This window comes from Anolis sagrei, chromosome 4 (genome assembly GCF_037176765.1).
Source record: "Anolis sagrei isolate rAnoSag1 chromosome 4, rAnoSag1.mat, whole genome shotgun sequence".
Lineage (NCBI taxonomy): Eukaryota > Metazoa > Chordata > Lepidosauria > Squamata > Dactyloidae > Anolis > Anolis sagrei.
Genome location: NC_090024.1, coordinates 246,993,154 through 247,011,231, shown reverse-complemented (window position 1 = coordinate 247,011,231; position 18,078 = coordinate 246,993,154). Strand labels below are relative to the sequence as shown.

Sequence of the window (18,078 nt, the reverse complement as noted above, 5' to 3'; positions counted from 1 at the left end):
AAAATAATAAATGTAATGATAATAATACAGTAAAATAATAAATGTAATAATAATAATAACAGAGTCAAATAATAAATAACTTTGACGAGTATAAGCTGAGGGGGGCTTATTCATCCTTAAAAAAAAGGCTGAAAAATTCGGCTTATACTCAAGTATATACGGTACATCAGCCCACTCTGCGTTGAAGTATCCGGGGCTTCCTATGATTAGGTGTTGCTCAATACACATGAAATAACAGGGTTCTTTCAGCAGAAGAAAGCATCTTTTTAGATCTAGGATATTTTAGACAGCAAGTTTAGGGCAGTGTGCCATTGGTTGGCTTCCAAAAGATCCTCCAACTCTGTATCCCACTCAGTTCTGCCCTCACCAGCATCGTATCCAGTGTTTCAGACATAAAAGTTATAAGCTATACTTCTTGGGTGTTGTACTTAAGTGTGAGAAAGGAAAATCTGGCCCATGTTGAGATGCCTGAGGGGAACTGGTATGCTTGGCCTAATCCCTCCTTGTTATTTGCTGGCGAAGCGACCTGGTCCCTGAAATCCGTGCCATTTGCATTGAGGAGATGGGCCAGTGGATGCAGCACTACAGCACCTCCTTCCTGACGGATGGCTACCTCAAGTACATTGGCTGGACGCTGCATGACAAGGTGGGGAGCAGGTGGGAGAGGGGGGTGGCGGCAGTGGGGTCGTTCCACATCACAGAGGCTCTGCTCACAGATGAGAAGCAGCTCAGGGCCCCCAGGATAGGCTGGGGCTTCTTGTGTTCAACCCCCCTGGATGGACAAGACTCTGGCCCCTTCAAGCCTAGTGTGGATGACTTACTCTGAGGCGATGTTGGGGCTCTTTCTCTCTTGCCAAATGGGCAAGAGGGGATGATTTTGGGGGGGGGGGGCAAAACAGACAGGCCACAACAGCTGGACTTCCCTCTGTGCAGCAGGATATGCTTCTGATTCCTTGGAGCATGCTCCCTGACATTTTGCTGGTCATGTTTGTGGTTTTGCTACCAAGTAACCCCAGGGCCATTTTGGAAAGAGGGATTAGGATGCAAAATGGGAAATTAGGAAATTTGGGCTCCTGAGCTGCAGGCCTGATCTGCGAAGTGAAGTAAACTGATAGGGGAGTGAGGCCCTTTTGATTCTAGCCCCTGTGAAACTCCTCTTTCAGAGCAGTTACAGAACAGGTCCCAGTCCTGAGCTATGAGCAAGTTGGCTGGGGCTCTTTCCCATCTTTGGCCTTGCTCATCCCTTCAGAAGGTGCTCTGGGAACGAGCAGCGACTGTCTGCAGGTCTCTCCTTTCCCAGGCTCTCCCTATTATTCCTTGCAGCAAGGGGAGGTCCGCCTCAAGTGCCTGCTGGCTCTGCAAGGGCTCTACCGCAGCCAGGAGACAGCGGCCGGGATGGAGCTCTTCACCAGTCGCTTCAAGGTGAGAGGCATTGGATGAGCACTGGGCTTCTCGTGCATTTTGCTCAGAATAAATGTGGTGAGGGGCTTGTGAAGTGACTTCGTGGAGGTAGGCCACCCTATTCCTATTGCCACAGCCTTTTGTGGCATCCTCCTGCTCACAAGGGTTTCCTGGTCCATCCAGAGGGCCATACTGGTCTGGCTATTGCCCAAAGGTAAAGATAAAAGGTTTCCCCTGATATGAATGACTTAAAGCATAGGTTTTTTAAATTACAAGGACATCAGACAAACCCCAACATTGGCAGTCTTTAGGAAGAGCCTGAAGAACTGGCTGTTCCAGTGTGCCTTCCCAGAATAGGAAACTCATAGCATCATGTCCCAATTGCACCTTGTTAGAGATTTAGGATTGTCTGCACATTGCACCTACCTCCAAAAACCTCTACGTTTCACCTGTCATGTCCAGCACTTTTTAAATTTGTCCATTACATTTGGCTCTGCCTTGGGTTTTAAATGCGTCATGGTGTCATTGTTTTTAGTGTTTTATTGTTTGCTTGATGTTTTATTATTTGCTTTATGAGTTTTACTGTTGTATTCTTATGCTGTTGTTTTGTTGGTGGCCTTGGTATAAATAATAATAATAATAATAATAATAATAATAATAATAATAATAATAATGATTTCCAGTGTGAGAGGGTATATCAGATTACAGAAAAACATTTAGACAAAGAATGGCATTAGACATACAGATTCCATGCATCTACATTAGATTCACAATTGCATGGCTAACAAACAAAGGAGAATTACATTTTCAATCACCATTCACACACATGTACATACATTAATCGTCATGCATCCAAATATTACCATATCATTTTCTCCCTCCTTGGAGAAGCACCTCTTAGGCCAGGCCCTGCTCTGCAGCCTGCCAACGCATAGTTCCAAAATTTCCATAACACCAAAACTTCAAAACGCCAAGATGCCAAAACTTCTTTCCCTAAGAACAATGACAAGGACCAGATCTCTGTTTTCCATACAGCAGAACCTGACTCCCTGCACAAAATCTAAGACTCCAAAAGCACACTTCTTCCTCTTCCCTTGAGAAAGAAGCCCCAAAGTGTCCAGAATCATGCTTTCCCAGAGCATATCTGCCACTCTCCGAATACACCATCTCTCTCCTTCCCATGGAGCAGAGCATGGCGGGTGGAACAGACTCCTCAGGTCTGCCATCTGAGCATTATTAGAGTCTTTTATAGGAATATTCTGTTGATGTCATCCCAAAGTTGTAAATTAATGATAGACGTCTACCATCCTGGCTCCATCTCAGTTTCCTGGTCAGATGTTGGCTCTTCTTGATTGGTGTTGACAAACACAAGGCTTGTATTGATTTCCTTCTTAATGTAAGGAGTGTTGCAAACATTTCCTTAACTTGAAAGAACCATTGTCACAGTTCTTATCAGAGTTTACTTTTCCGTTCTTATTAGCAACTTTTAATTACAGTCCAGCAAGCAGGAAGTTATTGCAGGCCTTAATATTTTCCTGGTGTTTCCAAAATTATTAACTCCATCCATACACCCTTCCATTCATGCCATATATCATATTAAATTCACATTTATCACATCTGCATATTGAATTTCTTGTGACAACATTAAATCTAGTTGAGTCTGATTCTGTGGGGTGGGGCCGATCTCCATTTCTAAGCCGAAGAACCAGCGTTGTCCGTAGACACCTCGAAGGTCATGTGGCCACCCTGACTGCATGGGGTGCTGTTACCTTCCTGAAGAAGCAGTACCTATTGATCTACTCACATTTGCATGTTTTTGAACTGCTAGGTTGGCAGAATCTGGGGCTAATAGTGGGAGCTCACCCCACTCCCTGGATTCAAACTGCCAACCTTTCGGTCAGCAAGTTCAGCATCTCAGTGGTTTAACCCGCTGTACTACCAGGGGTTGCCGAAAGCCTAGTCAAAAGAAATCCAGGAGGGAATGCTGTGTGGGAGATGGAGGCAGGGAGCTTGCCAACCTGATCTTGTGGGGAGAAGGGCGGGGTAGAAATGTAATAAATAAATACATAAATCTTGGGACCAAAGGCAAAAGGAAAGCCATAAAGCTTTGTGGGGCCTGTCAGGATGTGGCCTGGCCTCATAAAGAGCCCTTCAGCCTCAGGATGTGGGACCCGGGAGACCATTAACGGACAGGCAGAGTCATGTAGAAAGAGGCCTTTTCCCTTTTGTGTTACACCTTTTTCTGGTGTCAAAACTTGGCCACGCTTGGGTGGGAGCTCAGATGCACACACGCAGAGCCAGCCTGCTCTTCTGGTCCCTCTGCTGTTTCCTCCTCAGGAGCGGATGGTGTCCATGGTGCTGGACAAGGAGCTCCAGGTGGCAGTGGAGGCGGTCAGGCTGCTCACCCTCATCCTCCAGTGAGTGGGGCCCTGGGACAATGCTGCTGGGGAGGGGGGGGGGTCTTCTGTGAATAGAAATGACCTTCTCCTGCGCCCTCTCCTTTGGCGCCATCTGCACTGCCTGTCAGCAGAGACCCTCTGACAGTGGCGTCTCCTCCACTTGAACCTGGGGACAGAGAGAGGGAGATTTTGTGCCTGTTGCCCCTGCCTTTTGCCCCTGAGGCCTGGTCTCTCTGCACAGGAACATGGAGGATGTGCTGACCGACTCAGACTGCGAAAGTGTCTTCCCGCTAGTCTACGCTTCTGGCCGCCCCTTGGCCGCTGCCGCAGGGGAATTCTTATACAGGAAGTGAGTGCTGCCCCAACTCCAGGGTCTGGCCTTTTCTGTCCCCAGCCTTTCCTTTCCCTGCTGACTCTCTGATGGGAATGCTTTGTGCTTCAGGCTGCTGGCACCTGCAGCGCATGCCAGCGGAGAGGCCGAGGGACGCACTGAGGACTCCCGCACCTTCCTTCAGTCGCTACTCCACTTTTTCATCGAAAGTGAGGTGAGCCAGGCATCCTGGTGGAGTTTGCTGAGTGGTGGTGACAGCCTTCGGGAGAGAGAGCCCCAGACTGCTGCTGAGTGGCCTTCACTGTGGCCCCTGTGCGGTTGGGGGAGGGCTGGGGAGCATGTCAGCCCTGGCCTCCCTCCCTCCCTTCATATGAGGAGCGGCTGAATGAGTTTGGAGTGGGAAAATGTGTTCAACTTTAATATTGTATATAAAGGAGCAAAAAAAAAAAAGAGGTGGTGGGATGCATTTTGAGAGTTGAGTATCCTTTGTTGCGCAGCAAGCGGATCTCAGCCACGTCCCATGCACAAGACACACAGACAAGAGTAGAAATGGACAGAAAAATCTTTACTCTTAATAGCAGAGATGAAACACAAACTTGCAATGTTGCATACAAAAAACAAACTTCAAGAAACTGACATAGTATTTGTAAGTAACTCGAAATAAGGCATCTTCATCTTAAATCCAACGAGAGAGCAAAACATAAACCTTGAGTAAACAACGATTCCGCCATAGCCTCCTTTAGAGCAGTGTAACAGCTTCTCTCCAACCTGCTCCTCAGAGCAGAGCCTTTGAGCATAGATCTCCTCAGAGGAAAAGCTCTCCAGAACTGTATTCTAAAAATCCAGACAGTTATACCCTATCGGGTGAGGTCCAAGACTGCTGGTTGACCTACATTACCAGCTGCACATAACAATTACCATCATAAGTTTTTTCTTCAACACACACACACAAACACTTGGTACTGCTACACCTTACTGTAACATCCTAGAATCCTAGAGTTGGAAGAGACCTTGTGGGTCATCATCCAGTCCATCCCCATTCTGCCAAGAAGCAGGACAATCACATTCAAATTACCCCTGACAGATGGCCATCCAGCACTGTTTAAAAGCCCCCAATGAAGGAGCCTCTACCACACTCCAGGGCAGAGAGTTCCACTGCTGAACAGATCTCACAGTCAGGGAGTTCTTTCTAATGTTCAGGTGGAATCTCCTTTCTTGTAGTAGAGCTGGAAGGGACCACAAGGGCTGTGCATCAAACCCCATTCTGTCAGGCAGAAACACACAATCCAAGCACATCATGGCTCTCAGGCTATACACTGGAGAGACAGGAGCATATCCCAGGGGTGTGAGCTCTTTTGCAGGGGGGAACAGCAAGACTGGATCCATTCAGCAACAAGACCTTCCCTCAGCAGAATTTTGCAGAAGCAGCATTGTTCACAGTCTTCCCTGCCTCCCTGGCTATTGTTTGGCATATTTGTTTGTGTCTTCCTACCTGGCATAAGGGGGTTGGACTGCATCGTTTTGGGGGTACCTTCGAACTCTAGGATTCTATGACTGAACTCAAAAGCAAGCAAGCAGACTGTATCAGGTGACCATGTACCCCAGGGTATTTGTGATTGCTCTTTCCTTGCAACCCATTCAGAAGTTTTAAGTTACTTTCAGAAGGGAGCCTGCCGTTTCCTCTGGGCCCCCACAGCCTGAGCAAAGGTGATCTTTGTGGCTCTCCCTTCTGGTGGTTGGCCACCCATTGGGGCCCTCCCTGGCAGCTCTCCCTCCTTTGCCTCCTCAGTTCCACGATCACGCAGCCTATTTGGTGGACAGCCTGTGGGACTGCGCAGCTCCGCTCCTGAAGGACTGGCCAGTGCTGACCGGGCTCCTGCTGGAGGAGCCCCCCCTGGAAGGTGAGCTAGGAGCCGGGAGGGGGCTTTGGCAGGGATTGCCGCTCTGGATATGATGCTCTTGCTCTGCTGAAACATCCTGGTCCTCCTCCTGGAGCTCAGCTGGGATAAAGACCAAGGAGAGGGACAGCATCAGGAGAGGAAGAACCCCAGTGGAGGACCACTCAAGACCACCCAGCCCTCCTTCATATGTGTTTGTCTGTGGGGGAAGGATGAAGTCTTGAAGTCAATACGGACTTTAGGAGGGTCTCCCCAGTAAGCGAAACCCCTAGGACCGCACCAAAGAGGGTCCATCACCTTGGCGAGCCGTCAGAGAAGCCTGATTCCAGCAATTTTATTGATATTAATAATTGAAATGAGACTCTTGCCAAGGCGAAGAAGTGGCACCGAGGTTTATTAGCGATTCAGCTGAAGCGGATGCAATTGCAGTGATCATTCACATGCAAGCATAAAGAAATACATTTGATACAGCCATTTATATAGTTTTCAAAGTTGCAGAGTTCAAACTTCCCACCCCAGCCTCCCTGCCGCCCTCCACTGTGATTGGACAATGGGCGAACAGCTGGGAGGTGGCCCTCCCGCCCCCAGCACCTCCGGACCAATCAGGAAGCTCCAGTGGTCCCCAGGGTCCAATGGGGAGGCTTCTGCCATCTAGCGGCGATAGCAAATCAGAAAAGAGGGAGGCGGGATGAAAGGACACAAAGGAATCTATGAATGAATGTGGAAAAAATAATGCCATGTGGCCGGCGAGACAAAGGGGAAATCTCAAGCCAGCCTGATCTATTGTGCTTTGAGTGGAATGGATCAACATGTGTAGACTGGAGTGATTGTTTCTTGGTGGAGATAGCTGAGTTAATCAGAGCAAAGGCAAAAGGTCTTTCGAAGACCTTTTGTCCTTCAGGAGGAAATATGATTAAGATTTTTGCCAAAGGGGCAAGCTGAGGGCTGGGCAATTCCTCCAAGGGCCACCAGCTGCCCAGGCTATTGTTCATGCAAAGGGAAGTTGTGGATAAAAAATATCCTGGAATGTTTGGGGCTTTGTAGTCCCTTTGGTGGAGTTTCTTCATGTATATAGGGGAAACAAAGGTCAGGAGAAAAGGGGAAAGGTTTCTGCCACACAAAGAAATCAGAAAACACATTTCATATATCTAAAGTTCATAAAAGGCAAGATTTCATAAGGTTTGTCCATGTGCGGGGAAAGAGTGTCCATAGGGGATGGCTAAAACGCAAGGGTGTTGCACAAAGGTCCTGGCAGGAGTTCTTGAGTGGCCCAAATGGACCTGGTGTCTCTGGAAACAAGCTTTGCTCCCCGTCCTTGGAGAACTACAGCTCCCGAGAGAGGCAGAGACCCCAAGGTCTAGCTATTCCCGAAGTTTCATGGGGTCCTCATTGTTGTTAAGGCCTTGGCAAATTGACCAAGACTTAACCCCTATTGTGCAGTCTGGTACCTTTGTCCTTTGCAGAACTATAAGTCACCATCCCTTGTTAAGGGGTGGGGGGCATGCTCGACGTCAGTCTTTATAGGGGGCCTCACACACCTTCCCAGCCCCCCGCCCCCGCCCCGGTTTGCCCACAATGTGCCAAGGGGTGTTGGTCCAGGTTTGTAGCTGACTCTTCCTTTCTCCCCAGGACTGGGCGACAGGCAGGAGGGTGCTCTCATCATGATCTTAGTGGCCAGTATGCGCCAGGCCACAGAGGGGCAGCCGCCTGTCGGCCGGGCCTCTGGGAAGAAGGTATTTAGCAGGGTGGCAGGGAAGGGAAAAGGAGAGAGTCCAGGTGGATGAGTCATCTCCTAGCCATGTACTCTGGGGGTCTCCTTCCCTCCTCTGTTCTCCTGCTCTGCCAGGTCGTCTCTGCCCGGGAGCGCAAGGTGCAGGCGGAGGACCGCCGGAGGCTCACCCAGCACCTCATCCCGCTGCTGCCTCAACTGATCGCCAAGGTGAGACGGGACCCATGTATGGCGCTCCACGCACAACCCCTTCCCTTTCGAAGGAGCTTTCATTCTGTGCCTCTGAGCACTCTGTTCACAGGTGGCCACTGGCGCAGGAAGCGTAGGGGTCACTTTCCCCTGGGAGGGGACAGATTTCCCCCTTGAGGGTTTAACGTCTCCCTGTTTTCTTGGCAGTTCTCTGCTGACGCTGAGAAGGTGGTCTCCCTGCTGGAGGCTCCTGGCTACTTTGACCTGGCCCTTTACAGCACGGGGCGCCTGGAGAAAGTAAGCAAGGAGATTAAGATCTATTGTCGAAGGCCAGGCCATCAAATGCTAATCAAAATTGTATGTGTTTTTATGGTTGGAAACCGGTCTGAGTCCCTCAAAAGAGGTGAGAAGGTCGGTATATAAAACTTTGAAATAAATAATAATAAATAATAAATAAAATGGTAAGGTGAAACATTCCCACCTGGCTCCAACAGACAAGAGTTCTTTGTCCCGCCCTGGTCATTCCACAGAGGCTCCTTCTTTGGAAGCTTTTAAACAGGCTGGATGGCCATCTGTCAGGGGTGATTTGAATGCAACATTCCTGCTTCTTGGCAGAATGGGGTTGGACTGGATGGCCCATAAGGTCTCTTGGATTCTATATATAAACCATTTTCCTAGTTCCAACCTCCGAGGATGCTTGCCATAGATGCAGGCGAAACATCAGGAGAGAATGCCTCTAGAACATGGCCACATAGCCTGAAAAAACTAAAACAACCCAGAGATTAAGATCTGCCAGGAAGGCCCTGCTCTTGCTCCCGCCCCCTTCGCAGGCACAGTTGGCAGGGATGAGAGACAGGGCCTTCTCAGTGGTGGCCCTTCGGCTATAGAATTCCCTCCTGAGTGAAATTAGGTCAGCACTCTCCCTCCTGACCTTTAGAAGGCTAAAAATGTGGATGCTTGACCAAGCATTCAATGAGTAATCTAGCAGTGCAATAAGAAAAGATGAAATTGGGACTGCCATGGACCATGATATTGGATTGCGTGGTTTTAAATAATTGGATTTAAGGTTTTATTATGTTTTAATGATCGTTTCAATACTTACTTATTTTATTATGTATGTTTTTGATGTCTAACTGTTGCATATATTTGTAAGCTGCCTTAGGGCTGAGAAAGACAGTATTAATACAGTAAATAAGTAAATGGTTTAGCTGTTTGGTTAAGTCTGTCCAGCCCTGATTTTCTGGTTGGATCCCCAGCACTTTATTCCCAGTCCCGACCCCACAGTTTGTGTTTGCACAAGCCCTTGTCTTGCGCTATTAGTCCCAAATCTGCACTTGCCCACTTCTCTTGGCTACTGGTTGGTTGACGTTTGGTTTGGTTCATGTTTTATGATATCTTATATTTTATTTATTTATTTACGACATTTATATGCCGCCCTTCTCACCCCAAAGGGGACTCAGAGCGGCTTACAAGATATATATACATACTATATATTATATTATTGGCATAGTACAATATCAGTATTAAATATTACTATTTTGTATTTTTTTTTGTCGTGTCTGGAGTGACTGCAAGTCACTTCTGGTGTGAGAGAATTAGCTGTCTACAAAGACGTTGCCCAGGGCACACCTGGATGATTTGATGTTTTTATCATCCTTGTGGGAGGCTTCTCTCATGTCCCCGTATGAGGAGCTGGAGCTGATAGAGGGAGCTCATCCGCCTCTCCCCGGATTTGAACCTGCGACCTGTCAGTCTTCAGTCCTGCCGGCACAGGGGTTTAATCCACTATTTTGTGCTATACCATTATATTGTAATATTATTAGTAATATTACATGTAATATAAATATATAATTATAATATCATATTATTACTATATTATAATATATTATTATATACATACAATATATTAAAATATTAGCATAGTACAATATCAGTATTATATATTATTATATTGTATTACGGAGCCCCCGGTGGCGCAGTGGGTTAAAGCACTGAGCCGCTGAGCTTGTTGATCGAAAGGTCGCAGGTTCGATTCCGGGGAGCGGCGTGAGCTTCCGCTGTCAGCCCTAGCTTCTGCCAACCTAGCAGTTCGAAAACATGCAAATGTGAGTAGATCAATAGATACCGCTCTGGCGGGAAGGTAACGGCGCTCCATGCAGTCATGCCGGCCACATGACCTTGGAGGTGTCTACGGACAACGCTGGCTCTTCGGCTTAGAAATGGAGAGGAGCACCACACCCCAGAGTCAGACATGACTGGACTTAATGTCAGGGGATTACTTTTACCTTTACTATATTGTATTACACCATTACAGTGTAATATTATTAGTAATATTACATGTAATATAAAATATATAATTATAATATTGTATTATTATTATTAGTAGTAGTATTATATTGTATTACATTATAATATTATAAATATTATATGTATATACAATATATTATATTACATTATATTATATTATATTATATTATATTAGTAAAGCACAGGAGACAAGATGGAACTGTCTTCACCTGTAATAATAATAAATAATAAATAATAATAGCCCCCTCTCCATTCACCTTGGCCAGAGCAGCAGCACTGTGTCACCGGGGGCTCCGGATATAAAAATAAAGTTATTATTATTATTCTTAAATAAATAAATAAGGGCCTTCCTGCCACTGCCCAAGTCCCACAGAGGGGCTGCAGTTTGGGCCTGAAGGGCACCTGGTGTGAGTTCTGGGCCCCACTTGGTCTTGAGCTCCCTTCTCTCCCAGAGGGGAGGGCAGAAAGGCATTAGGGCCCTATAGTTTCCCTCGCAGCCCTCCCTCTTAACACTTCAGTCCCATGTCTCCTCCCTCTCTCTCTCTCTGTGCCCCCCAAGTACCTAGAGCTGCTCCTGGTGCAGTTGCGGGAGGTGGTGGAGAAGCACTCAGATCCAGAGGTGCTGGGAGCCGCCTCCCGCGCTCTTCACCTGCTCTGCCGCCCGGAGCTGCCCTTCTTCAGCCGCGCAGACTTTGCCCGCAGCCGCCTGGTGGACCACCTGGCAGACAAGTTCCAGCACAAAGCCAAAGAGCTGCTCCAGGTACCAAGGCTTGGGTGAGGAATGGGGTGGGAGGAAGTGTGGGCCCACCATGCAAGAGGGACAGAATGAAAAGAATGCACACAAGACACCTAACAACCCAATGTATGTCCTTCACTAAAAAAAAAATGGATTTTGTCATTTGGGAGTTGTAGTTGCTGGGATTTATAGTTCATCTACACTCACAGAGGATTCTGAACCCCACCAACGATGGAATTGAACCAAACTTGCCACGCAGTTCTCCCATGACCCACAGAAAAACTGGAAGGGTTTGGTGGGCAGTGAGTGTCCTTTGGTTTTGGAGTTGTAGTTCACCTACATCCAGAGATCACTGTGGGCTCAAACAATGATGGATCTGGACCAAACTCTACACGAATATTCAGTATGCCCAAATGTGAACACTGGTGGAGTTTGTGGAAAATAGACCTTGACCGTTGGGAGTTGTAGTTGCTGGGATTTATAGTTCACCTACAATCAAATAGCATTTTGAATCTCACCAACGATAGAATTGGGCCAAACTTCCCACACAGAACCCCCATGACAACATGTTTTCTGATGATCTTTGGCAACCCCTCTGACAACCCCTCACGACCCCCTCAGGGGTCCTGACTCCCAGGTTGAGAAATGCTGATATAGACATTCATACAGGTGGGGAATATAGGGTCAAAAATGGTTGAGGGGGAGCCACATGTGTTTATGATAGGTTGGCTACTCTCCAAAAGCGCATCAAAAAAGCCAGGCTTTGAAATCCCTCTTGAAAGTTTCTAATCTCACCGGGCAATGAGTTCCAGAGTCGGGGGGCCACAGAGGAGAAGGCTCTCTCCCTTGTGCTTACAAGACGAACCTGCGATAATGGCAAGGGCGAAAGGAGAGCCTCCCCCGAGGTCTAAGAGCTCGGGCAGGTTATGAAGTAGCAGTGAAAATAATATTATGGTTGGGGGGGGGGGGCAGAACAACATGAGGAACTGTATTAAGGGGATGTGTTATCAGGAAAGTTGATAAATGCTGCTTTATTCTTAAAGGTGGGAAGAAGAGGAGGAGGAGGGTGACAGGTGTGGTTTGGGTGGGGGTCTCCTTGCAAGGAGGAGCAAGGAGTGATCCCCTCCTCTCCTTCCTTGTCTCAGACTTCCTTCTTGGAAGAAGAGGATGCTTACAGCATGGCTGCCACTCTGAAGCGCATTGCCATCCTCTACAGGTGAGTTAATGAGGCGCCGGTGCCACTCTGTTCCACTTGGGAGCCCACCTGCCTTTGTTTTTGGAGGGGTGTTCAGAAGAGGTTGTGGAGGAGATTGGATTGGCCTTGTCATATTTATGGCTTCTGAATGGTGGGTTAAAGGGAGGAGCCACATCTGTCGTTGGGCCATCAGATAATAAATAAATTGTATTATTTTATTGTCGAAGGCTTTCATGGCCGGAATCACTGGGTTGTTATAGGTTTTTTGGGCTATATGGCCATGTTTTAGAGGCATTTCTCCTGACGTTTCGCCTGCATCTATGGCAAGCATCCTCAGAGGTAGTGAGGTCTGTTGGAACTAGGAAAAAGGGTTTATATATCTGAGGAATGACCAGGGTGGGACAAAGGACTCTTGTCTGCTGGAGCTAGGTGTGAATGTTTCAAATGCTAATTAAGGTGGTCAGTTGAAACATTCACACCTAGCTCCAGCAGTGGAACTCTCTCTACAGTTATATGTTATTGATTTAGATATGTGAGATACATATATATTAGGTTTGGGCGTTTTCATTCGTTAATTTCGTAATTCGTTATTAATTCGCATTTAAATTAGCTTACGATCCAACATTGAGCCATGCAGGAATAGTGTGAGGAGTAAATTAGATTCGAAACAATTTTTTCAATTTATTTCGTAATTATTTCGTAATTATTTTCGCATGTCTGGTGCAAGTTTTATAGTTGTTGTTTGTTTTATCACACCAACAGTCAACAACAGAGGGAGAGGGAAGCTTCAGAAGTCCCCCCTGTCCCATTTGGAGGGTTTATTAGCATATTGCGCAATCGCGTCCGCCATTAATGAATCGATTTGTAATTATACAAAATTTCGTATATTTCGAAATTTTTAAAAGGAAAATTTTGGAATTATTAATAAAAACAAAATGCAAGGGCCCCCTAAAAACAAAACGAGTTTAGAACCAAATTTTTCCGTGGTATATTATATGTGTGTGTGTGTGTGTGTGTGTGTGAGGGGCATTGAATTTGCCATTTATTATGCTTAGTTTTAAAATAATTTTAAGCAGAGACTGGATGGCCATCTGTTGGGAGTGTTTTGAATGTCATTTTCCTGCTTCTTGGCATAGAATCCTAGAGTTGGAAGAGACCTCCTGGGCCATCCAGTCCAACCCCATTCTGCCAAGAAGCAGGAGTATTGCATTCAAAGCACCCCTGACAGATGGCCATCCAGCCTCTGTTTAAAAGCTTCTAAAGAAGGAGCCTCCACCACACTCCGGGGCAGAGAGTTCCACTGCTGAACGGCTCTCACAGTCAGGAAGTTCTTCCTCATGTTCAGATGGAATCTCCTCTCTTGTAGTTTGAAGCCATTGTTCCATTGCGTCCTAGTCTCCAAGGAAGCAGAAAACAAGCTCCCTCCCTCCTCCTCCCTGTGGCTTCCTCTCGCATATTTATACATGGCTATCATATCTCCTCTCAGCCTTCTCTTCTTCAGGCTAAACATGCCCAGCTCCTTAAGCCGCTCCTCATAGGGCTTGTTCTCCAGACCCTTGATCATTTGAGTCGCCCTCTTCCTCTGGACACATTCCAGATTGTCAATATCTCTCTTGAGTTGTGAAGTTGGACTGGATGGCCCACCAGGTCTCTTCCAACTCTAGAATTCTCTGATTCTCTTGTTGTTGTTATTATTTTGCTGTCTTGCCCACAGTGCTCACGATCTGACTCCGTGGGGTTTCTTTGATCCCTGCATGCGCCTCCTCCACCATGCAGTGGACACAAGAGAGGTCCCCCAGGAGGTAGAGTGACGAAGGGTGAAGGGTCTTCACTCACTTGGGCACTGATGGAGGGAGGGGGAGATGCAGGCACTCCATCTGCACCCCACTTTCACCCCGTCCACACCCCATTGTTGGGCTTCCCCAGAGAGAAAAGGTGAAGTGGACTGTCCCCTGCCTGCCTCCTTCCTTCTCTCCTCGCAGGTGGTGACCTCGGCCTTGACCTGCTCCCACTTCTCCCTGCTCTGGGAACTGGCCCATCTCTCAGGTTCGGCCGCTGAGCTTCCTCCCAGCCAGGTGAATGAGCGTGGCTGTGCCAGGTGTCCCTTTTGTCATATCGCTCCCCCCCCCGACTTTGCTGACACCCCTTTCTGCTCCCCCTTCCCTCCCAAGGAGCAGTTGCTGAACCTCAAAGAGAAAGTGGAGTCCTTCTGCTCTCTTTGCCAGAATTGCCTCATGGATGTGGATTCCAAGGTCCAGGAGCAGGTGAGTGACAGGCAGGGCCAAGACTTGCCCCATGCTGGAGAGGGAGGAGGGAGGATGGCTACTGGGCCTCTGCTGGCCTTGCCCACAAAAGCAGGGAGGCTCCAAACATCACCGTTTTGCTTCTTGCACTTCTGCCGTGATAGAAGCCTTCAGTGTCTTAAGTCACATAATAATAATAATAATAATAATAATAATAATAATAATAATAATAATAAAGATCAGGCAGCAGTTTAACCTGCTGCACCATCAGAATGCCCAATCACATAATAGTAATAATTATAATTATTAATAATAATAATAATAATAATAAAGATCAGGCGACAGATAGGGAGAGCATCATAATAAGGGTTGATTATTAGACAGCTAGAGAGAGAAAGAGATATTGGTCACATAATTAAAAGTAAAGGTTTCCTCTGACACTAAGTCTAGATGTGTCTGATTTGGGTGTGTGTGTGCGCTCAGTTTCTAAGCCAAAGAGCCAGCATTGTCCATAGACACCTCCAAGTTCATGTGGCCAGCATGACTGCATGGAGCGCTACTCCCTTCCTGCCAAGGTGGTACCTACTGATCTACTCGAATGTGCATGTTTTTGAATTGCTAGGTTGGCAGAAGCTGCGACTAAAAGCAGGAGCTCCCCCTGCTCCCCCGGGTTCAAACAACCAGCCTTTTGGTTCGCAAGTTCAGAAGCTCAGCGGTTTAACCCGTTGCGCCACCAGAGGGCCCAATCACATAATAGCCATTAATAATAATAATAATAATAATAATAATAATATAGATCAGGCAGCGGTTTAACCCGCTGCGCCATCAGAGGGCCCAATCACATAATAGTCATAATAATAATAATAATAATGATTAATAATAATAAAGATCAGGCAGCAGTTTAACCCGCTGCGCCACCAGAGGGCCCAATCACATAATAGTCATAATAATAATAAATAATAAAGATCAGGCAGCAGTTTAACCCGCTGCGCCATCAGAGGGCCCAATCACATAATAGTCATAATAATTAATAAAGATCAGGCAGCAGTTTAACCCGCTGCGCCATCAGAGGGCCCAATCACATAATAGTCATAATAATAATAAATAATAAAGATCAGGCAGTGGTTTAACCCGCTGCGCCACCAGAGGGTCCAATCACATAATAGTCATAATAATAATAAATAATAAAGATCAGGCAGCGGTTTAACCCGCTGTGCCACCAGAGGGCCCAATCACATAATAGTCATAATAATAATAAATAATAAAGATCAGGCAGTGGTTTAACCCGCTGCGCCACCAGAGGGCCCAATCACATAATAGTCATAATAATAATAATAAATAAAGATCAGGCAGCGGTTTAACCCACTGCACCATCAAAGAGCCCAATCACATAATATTAATAATAATAATACTAATAAAGATCAGGCAGCGGTTTAACCTGCTGCACCATCAGAGGGCCCAATCACATAATAGCCATAATGATACTAATAAAGATCAGGCAGCGGTTTAACCCGCTGCACCATCAGAGGGCCCAATCACATAATAGTCATAATAATAATAAAGATCAGGCAGCAGTTTAACCCGCTGCGCCACCAGAGGGCCCAATCCATAGTAGTAGTAGTAATAATAATAATAATAATAATAATAATAATATAATAATAATAAAGATCAAACTGCAAGACTCTGGCACAAGCCAGTCAAGGGGGTGCAGTGCCTCAAGGCCTTGGTCTACACTTAAAAACAATCGGCGCAGACCAAATCCCCACCTGTCAGCTGCAGAAGGCCACCCTACTCAGATCCGCATGTATTATTTGCTCATACATCAGAGAGCCCTAGACACTTGGGAAGTCTCCAATGTGGGATTGAATACAAAAGCCAGCGTCGTGATCTTGTTTGCTGTGTACTAATCTTGTCTGTCAAATTATTATTATTATTTATTGGTGGCCACTGCTGTCCCTGGCTTCCTTGTCTCCCTCCCAGGCGTTTGTGCTCCTCAGCGACCTCCTCCTCATCTTCAGCCCACAGTCGACCCAAAGAGGAGGAGGAGGAGGAAGCAATGAGGGCCTGGCGTCTCTGACCTATCAAGCGGACCCGGCTCTGCACTCTCAGATGTCGGGGTTCCTGGTAGACCACGTCTTCAACCACTGCCAGGATCAAGGTCAGGGAGGGGTAGCCCTGCTTTTTTTTTGGGGGGGGGGGGGTGTGGAGCCTGGGATGAGCGGGGATGGACACGACCACACTCTCTTCCCCCCTCTTTCCACTTTTGGGCTTCAGACAGCATTGTGGGCGAAGAGGAGGACAGCGAGGCGCTCCACATTGAGCGCCTGCACCAGCGCCGCAACCTCCTGGCTGGGTTCTGCAAGCTGGTCATCTATGGGGTGCTGGAGCTGAGCGCTGCCTCGGATGTCTTCAAGTACTACGCCAAGGTGTGTGTGAGCAGGAGGGAGGGATGCCCATCTGGGCCAATCCTGGAGCCTGCCATGGGCGGTATGTCTCTATGTGGGGGCTGTTCCCTGTCTGAGGCCCCTCCAGTGCCTCCTGGCTTGCTTTCTTGCCTGCAAAGGGTCCTCTGGAAGGGGTCAGCTCCTCTACTGGCCACAAAGAACACAGCCGATGGGAACTGGGGTCTGCATCCCACCCATAATGCCCCTTCCCAGCTTTTCCCAAGAAGTTTCCAGTGTTGTTGTTCTTCCCGGTCACTTCTAGAGAATCCTAACCTCCCCCTCTCCCTGCTTGTCTTCTTCTCTTTCTGCCCTTTGCTTTCTGTGGAAGAGAAAAAAAGAATCCTTCAGTTCCAGAGGCCTGGTGGACAGGTGGACAGATCTTTCTATAGCCCACTGTCCGAGAGGCCTGCTTCCCCAACCTCCCCTCTTCGATAGATCCGTAAATGCTAGATATGTGGAAGGGTTCGACTGTTTGACCAGAGACAAACTAACCCGTTTGGAAAGTTTTGGCCATCCTTTTTAGCAGAAGACTAGCTGTCCACGTTGCTGTGGTCAGCCTTCCCTCCCTCTTTCTCTCCTCCTTTCTTTCTCTCCTTCCCTTTTTTCTTTCCTTCTCTCTTTCCATCCTCTCCCTTTCTTTCCCTTCCTCTTCCTCTTCTTTCTTTCTCTCCTTCCTTCTCTTCCTCTTACCTTCCTTCCTTCCCCTCCCTTTCTTTCCCTTCCTCTTTCTCTCCTCCTTTCTATCACTCCTTCCCTTTTTTTTCTTTCCTTCTCTTCCTCCTCCCTTTCTTCCTTCCCCTCCCTTTCTTTCCCTTCCTCTTTCTCTCCTTTCTTCCTTCCTTCCCTTTTTTCTTTCCTTCTCTCCTTCTCTTCCTCTTCCCTTCCTTCCTTCCCCTCCCTTTCTTTCCCTTCCTCTTTCTCTCCTTTCTTCCTTCCTTCCCTTTTTTCTTTCCTTCTCTCCTTCTCTTCCTCTTCCCTTCCTTCCTTACCCTCCCTTTCTTTCCCTTCCTCTTTCTCTCCTTTCTTCCTTCCTTCCCTTTTTTCTTTCCTTCTCTCCTTCTCTTCCTCTTCCCTTCCTTCCTTACCCTCCCTTTCTTTCCCTTCCTCTTTCTCTCCTAATTTCTTTCTCTCCTTCCCTTTTTTCTTTCCTTCTCTCCTTCTTTCTCTTCCCTTCCTTCCTTCCCCTCCCTTTCTTTCCCTTCCTCT

General features: G+C 47.2%; 1 protein-coding gene across 1 annotated transcript in view; it reads left to right on the top strand.

The window, feature by feature from the left end:
• The window catches only part of STAG3 (STAG3 cohesin complex component), a 46,996-nt gene that overhangs the window by 13,765 nt on the left and 15,153 nt on the right, over nt 1-18,078 (top strand). The window contains exons 8-23 of the mRNA XM_067467134.1: nt 523-646; nt 1,324-1,422; nt 3,739-3,818; nt 4,042-4,149; nt 4,243-4,345; nt 5,921-6,032; nt 7,659-7,762; nt 7,876-7,968; nt 8,155-8,244; nt 10,814-11,014; nt 12,136-12,206; nt 13,900-13,987; nt 14,168-14,260; nt 14,357-14,449; nt 16,409-16,586; nt 16,703-16,854. Coding sequence (XP_067323235.1) covers nt 523-646; nt 1,324-1,422; nt 3,739-3,818; nt 4,042-4,149; nt 4,243-4,345; nt 5,921-6,032; nt 7,659-7,762; nt 7,876-7,968; nt 8,155-8,244; nt 10,814-11,014; nt 12,136-12,206; nt 13,900-13,987; nt 14,168-14,260; nt 14,357-14,449; nt 16,409-16,586; nt 16,703-16,854 — 1,789 coding nt within the window. The remainder of the gene's footprint in view (nt 1-522; nt 647-1,323; nt 1,423-3,738; nt 3,819-4,041; nt 4,150-4,242; nt 4,346-5,920; nt 6,033-7,658; nt 7,763-7,875; nt 7,969-8,154; nt 8,245-10,813; nt 11,015-12,135; nt 12,207-13,899; nt 13,988-14,167; nt 14,261-14,356; nt 14,450-16,408; nt 16,587-16,702; nt 16,855-18,078) is intronic.